At 43.6% G+C, this 16,395-nt stretch overlaps 1 protein-coding gene and 1 non-coding gene across 7 annotated transcripts in view; both read right to left on the bottom strand.

The window, feature by feature from the left end:
* Positions 1-16,395, bottom strand: part of ST7 (suppression of tumorigenicity 7) — a 294,315-nt gene that overhangs the window by 123,252 nt on the left and 154,668 nt on the right. For all 6 annotated transcript variants that reach the window (XM_055147437.1, XM_055147168.1, XM_055147250.1 and 3 more), the window contains exon 2: positions 9,420-9,502. In XM_055147437.1, coding sequence (XP_055003412.1) covers positions 9,420-9,502 — 83 coding nt within the window. The remainder of the gene's footprint in view (positions 1-9,419; positions 9,503-16,395) is intronic.
* Positions 8,604-8,737, bottom strand: LOC129400936 (small nucleolar RNA SNORA5). Its single transcript, XR_008627983.1, has one exon. It is a non-coding gene; the product is annotated as a small nucleolar RNA SNORA5 (small nucleolar RNA).

The raw sequence follows: 16,395 nt of genomic DNA, 5'->3' as shown, positions 1-16,395 counted from the left end.
ACAGTAATTAAACTTAACCCCACTTCAGTGTCTGTGCAGTCACAAGATGCGATTTTTTTCATTGTGGGATTGATCACTGAGGCCTGGAGCGCAGGGTATTGGATATGGAGTCCATTGAGGGGTCGGAAAAGTCGGCCCGTGCATGCACCCCAAGCCGAGCTAGTTAATACTGCGGCCACAGCTATCTTTCAGGACCCTCTCTCCCCCAGAGATTCTGATTCAGTTGGGCTGCCCGGGTGCTCAGAATCTATCATCTCAAAACAAGCCCTCCAAAGAATTCTAACAGTTAATGCCTACCACTTGCTGGGTCTCTACATCCAACTAACTCAGTATTTCTAAGTACTTACTGAGGCATTAGGTAGTCATGTCACAAAACCGAGAGAAGGGCTCCCTGTGGAAATTAGTTTTCATTATGGAGAAGACAAAAAAGATAAAGGACACAAAAATAAAATGTAATTATAGGGCTGGGGATGTAGCTCAGTGGCCAAGTACATGCCTGGCGTGCATAAGAACGAAGTTTGGGGGCTGGAGCAATAGCACAGTGGGTAGGGCATTTGCCTTACATGCAGCCAACCCGGGTTCAAATCTCACCATCCCATATGGTCCTCTGAGCACCGCCAGGAATAATTCCTGAGTGCAGGGCCAGGAGTAACCCCTGTGCATTGTTGGGTGTGACCCATAAAGAAAAAAAAAAACAAAGTTTGATCCCCAACACTAGAAAAAAAGAAAAATGTACAAAGTTATACTAAGTGCTGGTCCATGTTCTAGATAGGCCAAATCAGTGGCCAATACTCTCTCTCTCTCTCTCTCTCTCTCTCTCTCTCTCTCTCTTTGCTCCTTTTTTCCCCCTTTCCTCACTCCCTGATCCACTGATCCATCCCTGTGGGCCTGTGGAAATGCAGCTGTCGAAGTACAGCCATGAACCACCTTCCCAGCAATACCTTTAAGAGAGACAAAGCAGGCGAAAGAGCTGTTTAGTGCTCACTCCTCCCTACCTAGCCAGGTGATCTGAGCAAGTCAGAAGCTTTCTGGACACTTAATCCTCAGGTCTTAAATGCTAGTTTAAAATGAAATGGTTTCGGGAGGCTTCAGCCCCATGAATGCATGATTTTCTAGCTTCTCAATGTGCTCAAATATAAACTGAAAAACAAAAATAATAAAAGAGTACATTTGCTCCTTTATCCTTCAGAAAGACATCCTGATAGGCCTCTCTCTCTCTCTCTCTCTCTCTCTCTCTCTCTCTCTCTCTCTCTCTCTCTCTCTCTCCCCCTTTTCCTCCCCCCTCTCCCCTCCCCTTCTCTCTCCCTCTCTTCACCCCCATCCCTTCCTCTCATTTATTTTTTTCCCAATAAATCTGACAAGGCTGAACTAAAGGAGCCTCAGCTACCTCCCCATCCCCACTCCAAGGTCTGCTGGGTTCCCTGTCAAGTGGCTCCCAAAACGCCTCTCTCCTTCCTCATCTGAGAGCAAGAGACAACGTGCTTCAAAATAGAGCCGCCAGCGTCCATCTGCCGCTCACCACACTCCACAAGCCCTTTCAATCAAGCTTCCTGGAGTTTCTTTCACTCTAATTCCAAGATTACCACCATTGGGGTGTTCTACATGTCTACCAAAGTGCTGTGTCAAATGTAAGTCAAGTTCCTTCAGTGAAAGAAAAAAAAAAAACTGAAAGGTGCCATAACAATCCTCCAGTCTTGTTCCCTTATGAATGGGAGGGGAAGGGGGCATGATCGGAGAGACTAGATTCAAAGCTCCCTATTTTTCTGCTATACATGTAATTTCTGTTTATACTTTGAAGCAATAAAAAAATTGGTTACAGTTATTACTTAAATCTTCAATGAAAATTAAATAAAATAATATATGCTAGTACTTGGCATAAAGTGGGAAAATCAATAAATGTATCTTTAGTTACACATGATTCTTACCTATTTCTTGCTTTCACCAAGATATAATTATTTGACACCTAATCCATATACTAATATGAACACATTCTTATGTGCACTATCCTAACTTTCTCTCCTCCCTTCTTTTCTTGTCTGGGCCGTGCCCAGCAGTGCTCAGGGGCTACTCTTGGCTCTGTGCTTGGGGGCTGCCCTGGCAATATTCAGAGGCCTATGTGGTGCCAGAAATCAAACCCAAGTTTTCCGGGTGAGCTGAGCCCCACTGAGCTCCCACCTCCAATTTTCTCCTTTGTGTTCCTGATTATATTTTATAAATTATGCTCTGGATATCTTTTTTTTTTTTTTTTGCTTTTTGAGTCACACCTGGCGATGCACAGGGGTTACTCCTGGCTCATGCACTCAGGAATTACTCCTGGTGGTGCTCAGGGGACCATATGGGATGCTGGGAATCGAACCCGGGTGGGCCGCGTGAAAGGCAAACGCCCTACCCGCTGTGCTATTGCTCCAGCCCCTGCTCTGGATATCTTTTTAAAATACTTCAATTTCATACATCACCCAGGTGATTTAAGAGCACATCTATACACATATCAGCTGATATCGGGCTTCATGTATGAATGTGAGTACCACATTTATGATTTTCTTTTTTTGGTGTTTGGCTATACTCAGCTGTGCTCATGGATCATTCCCAGTGAACTCAGGGGACCACATGTGGTGTAAGGGACTCAAAGGGATCAAACCTGGATCAGTCATATTCAAGGAAAGTGCCCTACCCACTGTACTACAGCCCCGGCCCAAGCATTTATGCTATTTTACCAACATTTTTAGAAAATTAAGAAGAGTGCTTTCTCCACATATGTGACTTACTCTGAAAAGCACAAAACAATGCCCAGAAATTGTCTCCACTGAAACAAACATTGCCTAGAGAGGCTCCTTTAAGCCCACTGGGCATGTCCCGGCTAGAGCAGATAAAAGACTACATTAGTAGGTGTGGATATGATGCCAGGTATTGCTCCTATGACGAGAGAGGCTGTGCCATGCAAGCTAATTGAGGACAGGGCGGGGAGGGGGAGGAAAAGGAAGAGAGAGATGGAATGGAGCACCGTGCAGTGAAAGCGAGGGGAAGAGCTGGCTTTATGGATGTCTGGGCACAGGAGCCGAAAGGGAAATGTGAGAAGCCGGTGGCCGAAGGAACCCACTGCTGGCTTTCAGCCTGTGACATTTAGAACTTGCAGTGACAGAACCAGGGATACGGCTGACCCCCACGCTGAAGGCAACCCCAGTGACACAGCTGCGGTGACCATAACAAGGTGCACCATCTCTGGTGCTTGCTGAGTGCTACAACCCAGTGTGTGATAGGCAATCAGTACAATAAACAAGGAAGGGAAGAAGGAAGAAAAAGGAAAAGAACTAGGAGCATTATCAGGTAAGAGGCATAATCTTCTTTCCATTCCCCCAATAGGAACTGCCAGGTTCGGTGTGGGTGATCCGCCCTGCCACCAGGATCTCACCGAGAGGGACTGTGTGGTGCAGGGGATCAAACTAAGGGCCCCGGCATGTAACCTGCCATGTGAGTCATAGCCACAGCCCAATCCCCTTCATATTTAAATGTGTAAATATGTATTTAGTGTAAAACCGGCAGTTGCCAAGCATTTGAATGTTATGTCTCTTTAGCCAGTTAAATTGACTTTTCTTCACTAAGGGAGACACCAGGTTGTGATTGTTTCCATCCATCTCCTACATCAAACTGCAGGATAATCTCAGCCTCTGGTACCTTGGGGTCTACAAACACCCATTTGCCCTGGAGGCAGCCCTGTCCCATCAGAGTTCACTGCCTGCCTCTCCGGACTGCTCAGGACAGAACACTTAAGTAATTGCATCTCTGGTGCCAAGAAATAAAGTGCTAAGTGCTTCGAGACATGCAGCTACTGTGTAAAGTGCCTGATCAGCACCTCCAGTGCTGCATCTGTGAAATGCCCTTGGCAGAAGGGAAAGTGACTGAATAAAACCTCCACCCTGAGGAAACATCAAGGCCGGCAAGTCGAAGATTCTGGAGGATGGACACACTGATGTCGACAATGTCTAATGCAGGAACCTAAAACTATCGCCACATTTACTGAGATGTTTGAACAGACTAAAAAGCTAGTTCCCGGCCTCACATGCTGGGGGAAAAGGTAGCTGAGATAGAGAAGGGAACACCTAGTAGAGGATGTTGGGAGGACCCACTCGGGTTAAAAGATGCATGCCGAAAGTACGCTATAGACCAAACATGAAGGCCACTCAATACCTCTACAACACCCAAAAGGAGAGAGAACAAAGGGGAATGCCCTGCAGCAGAGGCAGGGTGGGGTAGTGGGGGGTGGGGTGGTGGGGGATGGGGTGGGTGTGGTGGGAGGGATACTGGGATCATTGGTGGTGGAGAATGGGCACTGGTGGAGGGATGTAAACAATCATTGTATGACTGAAATACAAACATGAAAGTTAATAAGTTTGTAACTGTACCTCACAGTGATTCACTAATAAAAATTTAAAAATTAAAAAATAAATAAATAAAAATAAAATAAAGAGCTAGTTCCACATGTCCGTGCCTCTATATATTTTTTTTTTTGAGTAAATTCTTCTCACACCAAAAAGTTTTCCCTTGCTCAGTGCTTCAACTGATCTGGGGTATCGTTTGCTTCCCAGGAAAGCCGCCAGGCTGAACTCCCGAGCCAGAAGGCCAGTGATCATCAGGCTTCCGAGGCTGTACCCAACAAGGGGAGCCTGGACCACTCGGGCGGGCGGAGTTCAGGGAAACCCCTGGATTTGCAGGACAGAAGCAGTACGCTAGGGGGTCATCATCTCCTCCACATTAGAAGGAATGTTGGGCCCTGCTAACCAGAGTAGAAAGGACATTAGCCACACTCTGGTCATTAATTCCCAGCCCCATTAACCCATACCAAGAAGCTAAATAATGTCCTTTCATTCACTGAGCTGCACAAATGGCTGAGAATTTGACCAAGGGGTTGGCAAAATGAGAATAAGAACATGCATATTCTTTACCACTTGAGCCCTAATCAGTTATTTTTTTCATTCACTGTATCACTGTCATCCCATTGCTCATGGATTTGCTCGAGCAGGCACCAGTAACGTCTCCATTGTGAGACTTCTTGTTACTGATTTTGGCATATAGAATATGCCACGGGTAGCTTGCCAGGCTCTGCCATGGGGGCAATATACTCTCAGTAGCTTGCCGGGCTCTCCGACAGGGACGAAGGAATCGAACCCGGGTCGGAATTCCTCACATAGGAAAATTAAAAGAAATAATGTTATTGAGAATAAAGGAAAAGAAAAAACAAATAGAGACAAAAAACAGTGGGCTCTGGGGTAAGGCCTAGATTGAAAACCTGTTTCAACACTTTATCAGCTACGTAACCTGAGGCAAACTGCTTACCTTCCTGCTCACCTCAGCAGCCTACCTAGAAATCAAATAAGACAAATCTTTGATTAAACTGCTATAAAGAGTAACTGGGTGGGGGTTGGGAGGGCGGCAGAGAGATAATACAGTTGACAGGGTGCTTGCCTGGCATGTGTCTGACCCCAGCTTAATCCCTGACACTGCATACTATTTCCCACCACCACTAGGAGGGATCCTTGAGCACAGAGCCAGCAGTCAGCTTTAAGCACCTATAGGTGTGTTGTTCAAGCCCGATCCCCCCAAACCACCCCCGAAAAGCAATGAATGAGTTGGGCCAGAGTCATAGGACAGCAGGGAGGGCGTTTACCTTGCACACAGCCAACCTGAGGATGCACACAGCCACATGGGATGCTTGAGGTCCCATCTCAGGCATCCCATAAGGTACCTCCGAGCACCTCTAGGAGTGATGAACTGGGTGAATGAGTTAGCATGCAAAGTTCTTAAGCCTGTGCCTGGCATGGGATGCCTTTTCTAATTAAGTGACAGTCTTATTTTTTTTTTTTTTTGGCAGTGCACAGCAGGTGCAGGGATTACTTTCTGAGATAGCCAGACAGTTCGATGCTTGGCAGGGGAATGCAGTGCTGGAGGCCACCAGAGCCACACCCAGAAGAGATGAAGGGCCATTTGGGGCTTTGGACAGAGCAAGTGGTTGTGTCCAGACTCCTGAGTGATGTCCCAAGTCTCAGCAAGCAAGATTCATAATTAAGCCAACATCCAGGAGAGGAACAGGCGCACACAAAGTCTACCTGTTCTCGTCGGGTAGGTCTCACTAGCTTCACTGTCACTGTCATTCAAAGTGTCACCCTCAAACATTTCTTTCCTTAATTTTCCAGAACCAGTGACCTCTAGGTTGGCTTTTATTTCTAAAACCTACACGTTTAAGTAAAAATACTTAGCAGATATTTTGGAAAGAAAATATTAAAGTATTATTTAAATGCAATATTAGACGAGACTTGTAATATCCTCCCCTCAAACATGCACATGCTACAAGGTTGCCACATTTTCATTATGTGTTTGTCAATAACTTATCAAGTATGTGAAAGCATTTTTCTATTTGAAATTTTTCCGATCCACTTAGGAATTTCAACATGGGGTAAATTACGTGAGAAACCGCTATATAAAATGTAGGGCAAGGCCATGTAAACCAACTCAACTGCAGATAAGTGAGCCAAAATCCCACATGTACTGGTTTAAGCGACTCAGCATGGTGCAGTATAAATAATATTTGTTGAATATCTAATAACTAGGGATATTATCCAAAAATTAAGAAAAGCAATTGTGTAACTTGAATACAGTTTAGATTAGCTAAACTTGAACATGCCTAATGAATGAAAGGAAATAACTTTCAGGTATCACCAATTGTTCAGAAAAGACCATAACTTGCCCTTTGCTAAGAACCCTAACTACACATTTTCCTGTCAAACTTCCTGACTGTGCAGGTTGGAAGTGGATCTAACTGAGAAACCGGCAGGTGAGCAGATGCAGGGGAGGGCGGGGAGGGTGGCAGAGGCATGACTGGAATCTTTGCAGAACTGCTGTTAATGATTAAAAAATGTTTCCCTGCTATAAGCGATAGCACAGCAGGTAGGGTGTTTGCTTTGGATGCGGCCGACCAGGGTTCAATTTCTCTGTCCCTCTCAGAGAGCCCGACAGCTACCGAGAGTTTCCCGTCTGCACGACAGAGCCTGGCAAGCTACCCGTGGCGTATTCGATATGCCGAAAACGGTAACAACAAGTCTCACAATGGAGACATTACTGGTGCCCGCTTGAGCAAATCAATGAACAACGGGACAACAGTGCTACAGTGCTAGAAAAACAAAAGGATATTGACAAATGATAAGTCGGTAAAAGTTTTTCCATTTGAGAATCTCATGTTTTCCAAAAAAAAAGAGTGGGTAGAGGTGAGGGAATACTTGCAGATTCTCAGCACTGGTTAATACAACCAAGTCAGGATGTACCTTTGGCTGGAATTCAATTGCAACAAGAAATAGTTTTGTTTGTGGACTTTTTTCAAAGCTCCCTATGCAAGCTAATTATGCTTTTCATCATTTACATGTTATGAGATAGTCTGGAATGACTTAAAAGAATCTAAAATATTCTGGTACACAAATGGGAAGGAGGTAGGGAGGGGGGAGGAGGAATGTTAAGGTAGGAACCTGCAAACATAGATTCTGGGCCTGGCTTTGCCCAAAAGTGTCAACATGAGATTCTTAGGAAATTCTTTCATTGCTTTCTAAGCCATTCTCTATTGCATTCTTATTCGTCTCATGTCCCCCCAGTCCAGGGAAGACAGAGCTGGGTGCCTGCGCTGCAGAGGCATCTGATCGATTACTCCACCCATTATTCTGATCTGTTTCAGAGAGCAGCTGACATTGGCTGCCTAGGCTTCCCTTCCCACTGGCTACGTCTCTGCATCCAGCACTGGGTTTTCCCACTTATACAGCTAGCCCTGAGTGGCTCTTCTTGCTGCTCTCCAAATTCCTGCTCCAACAATACCAACATCAAACGGCTCTTCCCTTGAGTTCAGCACCTCACGTGACACCGAGGAGCAAGATGAAGTCAAAGATACCCTGGCCACAAAGAGATGCTGCCCACTTCCCACCAGCCCTCTCATCCGTTTGCAAATTCTGTCCTAAGTACATTTTTTTCTGCCTTTTTTTCTCTGGTTCCTTAAAAATTCAAGCCTTTGAAAGCCTCCAGAGTGTGAGCTCACTTGTTTCGCTTTAATATCAACTCTAGAATTTATTTCTTCCCCCATTTCTTTAACACATAGTAATCACAGAGTTCACTGTCAGGGTTAGGGTGGGGGAGTTTCCTGAAATCTCTTTCCCCTCAAAGGTCATTTAATTAACGTAATTCTACTGGGTTTTGTTGGCCTTATTTAAGGTCGCTTTAAACTAAATCACTTTGGGCATTATAATTTATCACACCTATGTGAGAATAGAACGCTATTTTAATACTATCTTAATCACATTTGTAACTACTAGAAGAATAACATGCTTATTAACTGTTTTAGAGTCCAAGGTAATGATGCCTTTGTTCCATGTTTGAGCCAGACTTCAAAAACGTGGGTGGGCCTTGGGGGCTGAACCAGGCCCATGCTTTGAAAGACCCCACAGTGCTGGCTACTGAACCTGCGCTTCCCGCACGCAAATCATTTGCTCCAGCCCCGAAAACATTACCTCAGAGTATAAGGATGGGTGATTCTCAAATTGCTTTTTGCCTGTTTGGGAGAATTTTTTTTAAATTAATGTCTGTAACCAACTTTATCCCCAAGGCCCAGGTAAGGGGATCAGGGCCCATGAGTCACATGTTGCTGTGGCAGCTGTTTGGGCCAGTGCCTGGCACGGGTTGGGTAGGCACTGAATTTGACACAGCTGCAGAATTTGGGAGAACTTAATAAAGAAACGATAGGGGAAGAAAAGGGGAAGAAATATGAATCGAAAAAAAAATGAGAGGAAAGAAGATCAAGGCAGGGAGAAGCTTAGAAATATCATTTGTCTAATACTTAGTATCTGCCTAATACTTAGAAATCGAACTAGATTTCTTGATCTGGTCTTGATCATGTCACATCCCTTTCTACGTTCTTGTGGATCAAACCGGGGGGCCTCACGCATAAAAGGAGGAGGCCCCACCATTGAGCCACATTCTAGGTCCTGATCTTGACGATGCCTTAAATTCACTCTGAAACAATGCTGTAATAAAAAGAACATTTTTAGCTTACCTGAGCCACATTTATTTTATAGGATCTTAGACACTAGAATTTGAAGCAGCATTATAGCTTCCTTTATTTTCCAATTTACTTACATGTTGCTCTTCCCCTCCAACAAAAGTATCATACGATTACACAAAATTTTTTAAAAATATTTTATAAATATGTGACCTGGGTAGTGAGAGCCTTCTCTATAAATCTAACCACACTTCTAACTGCAAGCTCCTAGCATTTTTCCAGATTCATTCCTAAACATATAGTAATATATACATATATATACACACATATGTATATATACATATATATCTTAGTAACCAACATATTATTAACTAGGAAAGATTCCACCACTTACCAAAATAAGCCCTGATATTAGTGAGGAAGTGCCTGTCAGGGCCACGTAGAACTTCGGTGTTAATGTGTTCAAAAACATGCTCACTGGAAAAAAAAACAGGGAGAAGAACAAGGAATGCATGAGTATGTCAGGAAGACCACTGAAGAGTTTTCGTGCTTCTTTCTGGTGGAACTTTTTCTTTCTAATGATAAAAACTTTTAGAACCATAGCAAAGTCCCAATAAAATGGTGCAGCGTTGGTGTCTGCCTTCCCAACACTGTTAAGATTTTCGTGGAGTCATCACACTAACTCTGAGCAAAGCAAGTTACCAAGCTGTCAGTCAGAAAGGGATGTTCTTCTGTGTTTTGTTGGACCAACCCATCAGTCTCTGATGAACTAAGAAGCAGCATTTCAACCTTAGAACAAGTGGGAAATGACTGTTTGAAACACATACTAAGCATTGCGATATTATGGGGATCTCTAAGAAGGGATAATGGACAAAAGTTAGCATGTAGTAAATGTAGTAAAAAATGTTCCTGACTTACTTAAAAAGACATTCAACTGCTCATCAAAATAACTGAATTCAATAAAGATAAACCAGTAAAATGAGGATGCACTATAGCTGCCTCCTGACCAAATTCCGCCGCCCTTTCTGTCAATTACACAACTGATCTGGTACAGCGTTTTAAAAAGGGTCATGTATACATTTTATAAATGCTCCATAGTTCATTATCATTTATATATAAGATGCCACATGAAGCAGATTATAACCAAAACAACAACTGCCCTAAAGGACATTATTTCACACACATACTCTCACTCATCACTTTGTTTGTGGGAGGGGATTACACCCAGTCAGGTTGAGGATGGGGGATCATAGCAGTAGAACTTTGATGCCATCAGGAGGAAAGACTTTAAGGCTTTGTTGCAAACTTGGTTCAGAAAGCAGTCACAAATCAACAAGAATGAGGACCCCTCCCCCACATTCACTTATTCAACAAGCATTTCTCTGTTTATGAATGAAACCGTTCACAGAGAATGGAAGTGTGGTCAGAAACCTCTCCCACCCTCTAAAAGGCCCTGGTCCAACTAAGAAACTGACAAGTTCGAGAAGACACTTAATATTTGTTCATTATTAAGATTGTTAAGTACACGCACAAAGAATTTTTTGAAAATACTTTTAAAAGGTGCACATAGGCTGGGGATCTGCGAAGATGTTCTGGAGAAGGGAACATAGAAACTGAGTCCACAAGAATAAGCAGATGAGGGGCTGGAGCGATAGCACAGCGGGTAGGGCATTTGCCTTGTATGCAGCCAACCGGGGCTTAATTCCCAGCATCCCATATGGTTCCCTGGGCACCACCAGGAGTAATTCCTGAGTGCATGAGTGAGGAGTGACCCCTGTGCATTGCTGAGTGTGACCCAAAAAGCAAAAAAAAAAAAGAAATTTTGGTACATATACACAATGGAATACTATGCAGCTGTTAGAAATGATGAAATCATGAAAATTGATTCAAGTGGATCAACTCATTTCATGCTAAATGAAATGAGTCAGAAAGAGAGAGACAGACAAAGAATGACTGCACTCATTTGTAGAATATAAAGTAACAGAATGAGAGACTAACACCCAAAGATAATAGAGATAAGGGCCAAAAGGATTGCTCCACGGCTTGGAAGCTGGCCTCACATGCTGGGGGAAAAGGCAGTTGGGATGGAGAAGGCACCACTAAGTAGATGATGCTTGGAGGGCTCGCTCAGGATGGGAGATGTGTGCTTAAAGTAGACTATGGACCAAATGATGGCCATTCACTACCTGTATTGCAAACCATAACACCCAACAGGAGAGAGAGAGTAAAAGGGAATGTGCCTGCCACAGAGGCGAGGGTGGGGGAGATGGAGGGATGGCGGGAGGAATACTGGAAACATTGGTGGTGGAGAATGGGCACTGGTGGAGGGATGGGTACTCAATCATTGTATGAATGAAACAATCACGAAAGCTTATAAGTCTGTAATTGTATCTCACGGTGATTCATTTTTAAAAATGTACTTGCCACAAAAAAATAAAATAAAATAAAATCTTACCCAACTACCAAAAGGGGAAAAAAGTGAATAAGCAAGAGTCATTCTGTCCAAGGGGGTCAGGAAGGAGGGCTAGAAGGGCCCATGACGGGGACCAGAGCCTGCTCTGGGCGCTGAAAAGAGCATCATGGCCTTTCCACACAGGTGCTTGCTAAAGAGAGGCGCTTAAGCCACAGAGACTTCACAGAGCAGCAGCTGTGGCAGAGAAGACCGTCTCCCTGGCAGTAGGGAGACTTTTCAATACAGACAGACTCACTGAGACCCCCACCCATTTATATGACCCACTTTGACTTCCAGGCTGTCATTTATAGTCACAAGAGTTTGAATTAATACAATAGGCTCAGTCAACATTCAAAGTTTGACTGACATGGTTCTTACTGCAAGAAGAGTCTGAAGGGGAGACCAATCCACAGCTATAAGGGTAGGGCGGAGCCCGGGAAGAAATGGAGTTCGAGTTGAGGTGGTTTTGCCATAAAAACTACAGGGCCAGAAAGATGGTACTTTCAGATGAGACACTTGCCTTACACGCGCAGTCACCCCAGGTTCAATCCCTCGAACCCCATATGGTCCCTGAGTCCTACCAAGAGTCTTCCCTGAGCGCAGAGCCAGGAATAGCCCTAAAGCCAGGGTAACCCAAGAACAAAAAAATAAATAAAAAACACACAGGGATTTGTCATTTCTCACATCCCAACTGGTGGAAGAAAGCAGATATTTTAAAAAGAGAGAAGGGGAACCAAGCAAATAAACTTCATAATTGCCTGTCTCATACTAGGCTGCCAAATATCCTTCAAATCCAACCCCCTCACGCCAGGAATGAACTGCATGATCTTCATTATTAAGATAAAATTTTATTATTATCATTCACTAAAACAGAATACTTGCCTTGCTGTTCTGTAGTTATAAACACTCATATTTTTACCATATACATTGGGTAAGTTTATAGGGAGAAAAAAAAAACTGAGCACAGAAATCAGTTGAATCCCTTTCTAAAAGAGAAAGAGAAAAGCTCTTCGAAGCATTTCAGTAGACCTTCAGGTACATTAAGGTCCAGATCACGCAAACCAACAAAGTAAAGGCACGGTAAGCAGGAAATGCACAGCGAAGACACACGTGAGGGAGTTGTGAGGACAGCAGAGTAGATATGAGGAAATCAAGAAAGATGTCTTTCGACTGCACTCATTTGTGGAGTATAGAATAACATCACATGAGACTGACACCCAAGGACAGTAGATACAAGGGCCAGGAGGATTTCCCCATAGCTGGAAGCCTGCTTCATGAGCAGAGGGGAGAAGGCAGATGGAATAGAGAAGGGATCACTAAGAAATTGATGGCTGGAGGAATCAGTCGGGATGGGAGATGCATGCCAAAAGTAGATAATGGACCAAACATGATGACCTCTCAGTGTCTGTGTTGCAAGCCATAATGCCCAAAGTAGAGAGAGAGTATGGGGAATATTGTCTGCCATGGAGGCAGGGGAAGGATGGGAAAAGGGGACTATACCAGGAATATTGGTGGTGGGGAATGTGCACTGGTGAAGGGATGGATGTTTGATCATTGTGTGATTGTAACCCAAACATGAAAGCTTGTAATTATCTCACAGTGACTCAATAAAATAATAATAAAAAAAAAACTTTTTAAAAAAAGAAAGATGTCTTCCAAGAAAAGTACCCTGTCTAAGGCCTAAACAGATGAATCAGGAATTATCCAGAGACATCTCTATGGCTGCAGGGGTGAAGCACAGTGAGGGGGAGGGCTGCTCAGCATTACAGATACTCTAGACCAGTGCATGTGCCTTTAAGAGGAAGAGGGAGCAGAGGGAAGGGGTCACAGAATTATATCCTTAGGCACTGGTGGGGGAATTACTCATCTATAAATTATGTCAGGAGAAGTAAATGTACAATTAGGAAACATCCTCTTCTTTCCTCTTATTGCTCTTTCAACCTTGCCAATATTTCTTCTTCCTTGTCAGCTTCCATTAAGTAAGGTTGCAAATTCACTCTGTCCTTCCGAAATTAACCGAAGGGCCCAAGATAAAAAATCAGAAACCTGAAAAGCCGAGCTTGCACACATGCTCTGTCAAACAGAGTTTCACCTTGCAGAGTTTTGAAAGTTACAGAACTTGCCCTTTTACTCAGAATGATTCTGTGCCGGGCAAACTCCAAAGGGACTCCGATGACCCCTGCCTCCTCTGCTAATATCCTTATGCAACTCCCTCCCTCTGAATATGGATGGGCAGATGACTTGTTTCTAACAAAGGACATGTAAGATACCATCTGGCTAGCAAACCCGCCCGACTTTCCTGACTAGCTCAGTGAAGCGGCCACGTGGAGAGGCCCATGGGGCAGTGGGCTGACGACAAACCCCCCCAATAGGAAACTGAAGCTCTCAGACAGCAGAGAGACTGCCAGCAGCCCAAGAGAGCTTGGGCAGAGATTCTCTCCTAGAGGAGCCTGCAAATAAGATCAGAGCCTAGAAACCCTTGATTACAGCCTTGTGAGTCCTACAGCATGGGAGCCCCCCACCCCCACCCCAAGTTCTGCCTGTAACTGCTGACCCACGCAAATAAGGAGAAGGCAAATGTGTGTTATATTTTAAGCTGCTATATTTATGTTAATGTGTTATGCAGCAATATAAAAGGGGCATCACCATGTATAATTCATGAAAGAGAAAAATCAATGTGGACATCGAATGACTCTGAACAGCTTCAATAGGCTCAGAAAGGGAGTTGAGATAAGCCAACTCTAGCCACCCCAAGAACTTATTTCTCAGCTATTTATAAGGAAAGTGCAATTTCAGCCTCTGCTGTTCTAACAGAACCTTGCTTCACATGCTTATATATAATTACATTTGCAAATCATTTAAAGGAAATTTTATTTAAAGGAAATACATTTAAAGGAAAAACGGAGATGAAATGTGGTTTTTAAATTTTTTTTTTTTTTTTTGCTTTTTGGGTCACACCCGGCAATGCAGAGGGGTTATTCCTGGCTCATATACTCAGGAATTACTCCTGGTGGCAGTGCTCGGGGGACCATATGGGATGCTGGGAATTGAACCCGGATTGGCCACGTGCAAGGCAAATGCCCTACCCGCTGTGCTATGGCTCCAGCCCCTGAAATTCTTTTTAATATGAAAATCAACATGTTACCTTCAATAGGACATATATTTTAAGTATGTCATTTTCCTTGCCATACAGTTTTCAATACTTGCATATTGTCAAAAATAAATAAATAAACAATACATGGATGTTGAAAAATATCAGTTTGGAGCCAAACACATAGTATAGAGGGTACGGTGCTCACCTTATGGTTTCCCAAGCCCCTCCAGGAGTGATCAGAGCCAAGAAAAAGCCCTGAGCACTGCTGGGTGTCTCACCACTCACTGTCAACATCCCCCCCAAAATTAGTTTTCCATCTGGGCACAGCATCATCTGAAAGCTGACTGACATAAAGCACATGAGTATTTTTCTTCTCTGCTGTTCCTTCTTCTCCTTGCCCCTCCTCCCAACATCCCTTGAGCTTTCCTACATGCCTAATTCCCTTGATAAATTCTGTGGCGTTTACCCTTGTGAGGGGGAAAAAAAAAAAAAAAGATGTGTAAGTATATTTTTAGACCCATTCCTAAGGCAAGAAACCCTCACAGAGCCTTCTTTCTTCTCCCTCTCCCCTTGCTGTTTCCTTGGCAACGTGGCAGGTATACTGTTTCTGCCTTATTGAGCATCTGGCCTGCTGAGGAGTGCAGCCGAACACGGTCCTTCCTTTCGTGACCATAATCTGGGACACGTTATCAGTGTTCAGTCTTCAGCGTTCCTTGTCCCTTGCTGGAGGAAGGCCATCTGTCAAGTCAGGAAGAACCGTCCAGAGCCCTGTCACATACAAGCCTCATTAACCTCGAGGACAAATAAAGCAAAATCTGAGATTATCTGTTCCGCTTTATTTACAAGCAGTCTGAGAACAAGAAAGTATACACGGACCAGGAACAGGAGTCAGGCTTACATAAGTCCGATATCTAGTCGTTGAAAATGTTTTCACGTAAGGGTTGAAGATCCTTTTAAGACTATTTCTCACACTAACAACAGGAAGTAAGACAGGATCTGTCTCCAGCAAGAGAAATATTCCCCCATGGTAAGTTTACAAAGACACAGAGACTCAAAGAAACATCATCATCCAGGATCTGGGAACAGTCAGTCTATAAGCAGTAACTGTTCTGAGTACCCTGAGCACTAAGCACAGAGTCTGCACCACAAAGGTACTTGATGTTTGATGAATAGTGAGTGATGGAGTGATAAGTAGTAAAGCTGTAGCTTGCAGATCAGTGAAACAGAATTGAGAATCCAGGAATAAAACCACACACAGATGGACAATTTGCGATGATGGACAAAGAGTTTTCAATGGCGTGTGGAGAGTCTTATCAATAAACGGTGGGATGGGGAAATCTGCAGAGTGACATTCAAACCAGTGAAACTAGATCATCATCTACCACCATAAGCAAGACTGCGATGTAAGACATGAAACCATAAAATAACTCAAATAAATCACAGACGACACAACCCTTGATATCAGCCTTAAAGGTACACTGGAGGGTCTGACCCTGACAGAAAGGGAAACAAATGGGACAACATCAAACTCAAAGCCTCTGCACAGAAACTTGCATCAGAACAAAAAGGCATCCTACTTAATGGGAGAGCTTCATGGGACACCCGGGTGACCTACAAGAACTATAACCCAAAACTTACAAGGAATCTATAAATCTCAACAATTAAAAATAAATAAAATCATTTTTTAAAAGGCAGATGGTCTAAAGAGACACTTCTCCAAAGAAGACAGATAGACAGCATGAGGCACATGAAAAGATGTTGCTAGATCCTTTTTATTAGGGAAATTCAACCATGAATTTCAACCATGAAATTGAAATGAAATTT

This window comes from Sorex araneus, chromosome 1, assembly GCF_027595985.1.
Source record: "Sorex araneus isolate mSorAra2 chromosome 1, mSorAra2.pri, whole genome shotgun sequence".
NCBI lineage: Eukaryota > Metazoa > Chordata > Mammalia > Eulipotyphla > Soricidae > Sorex > Sorex araneus.
The sequence above is the reverse complement of the archived record's forward strand: the minus strand, read 5'-3'. Positions and strand labels throughout refer to the sequence as shown.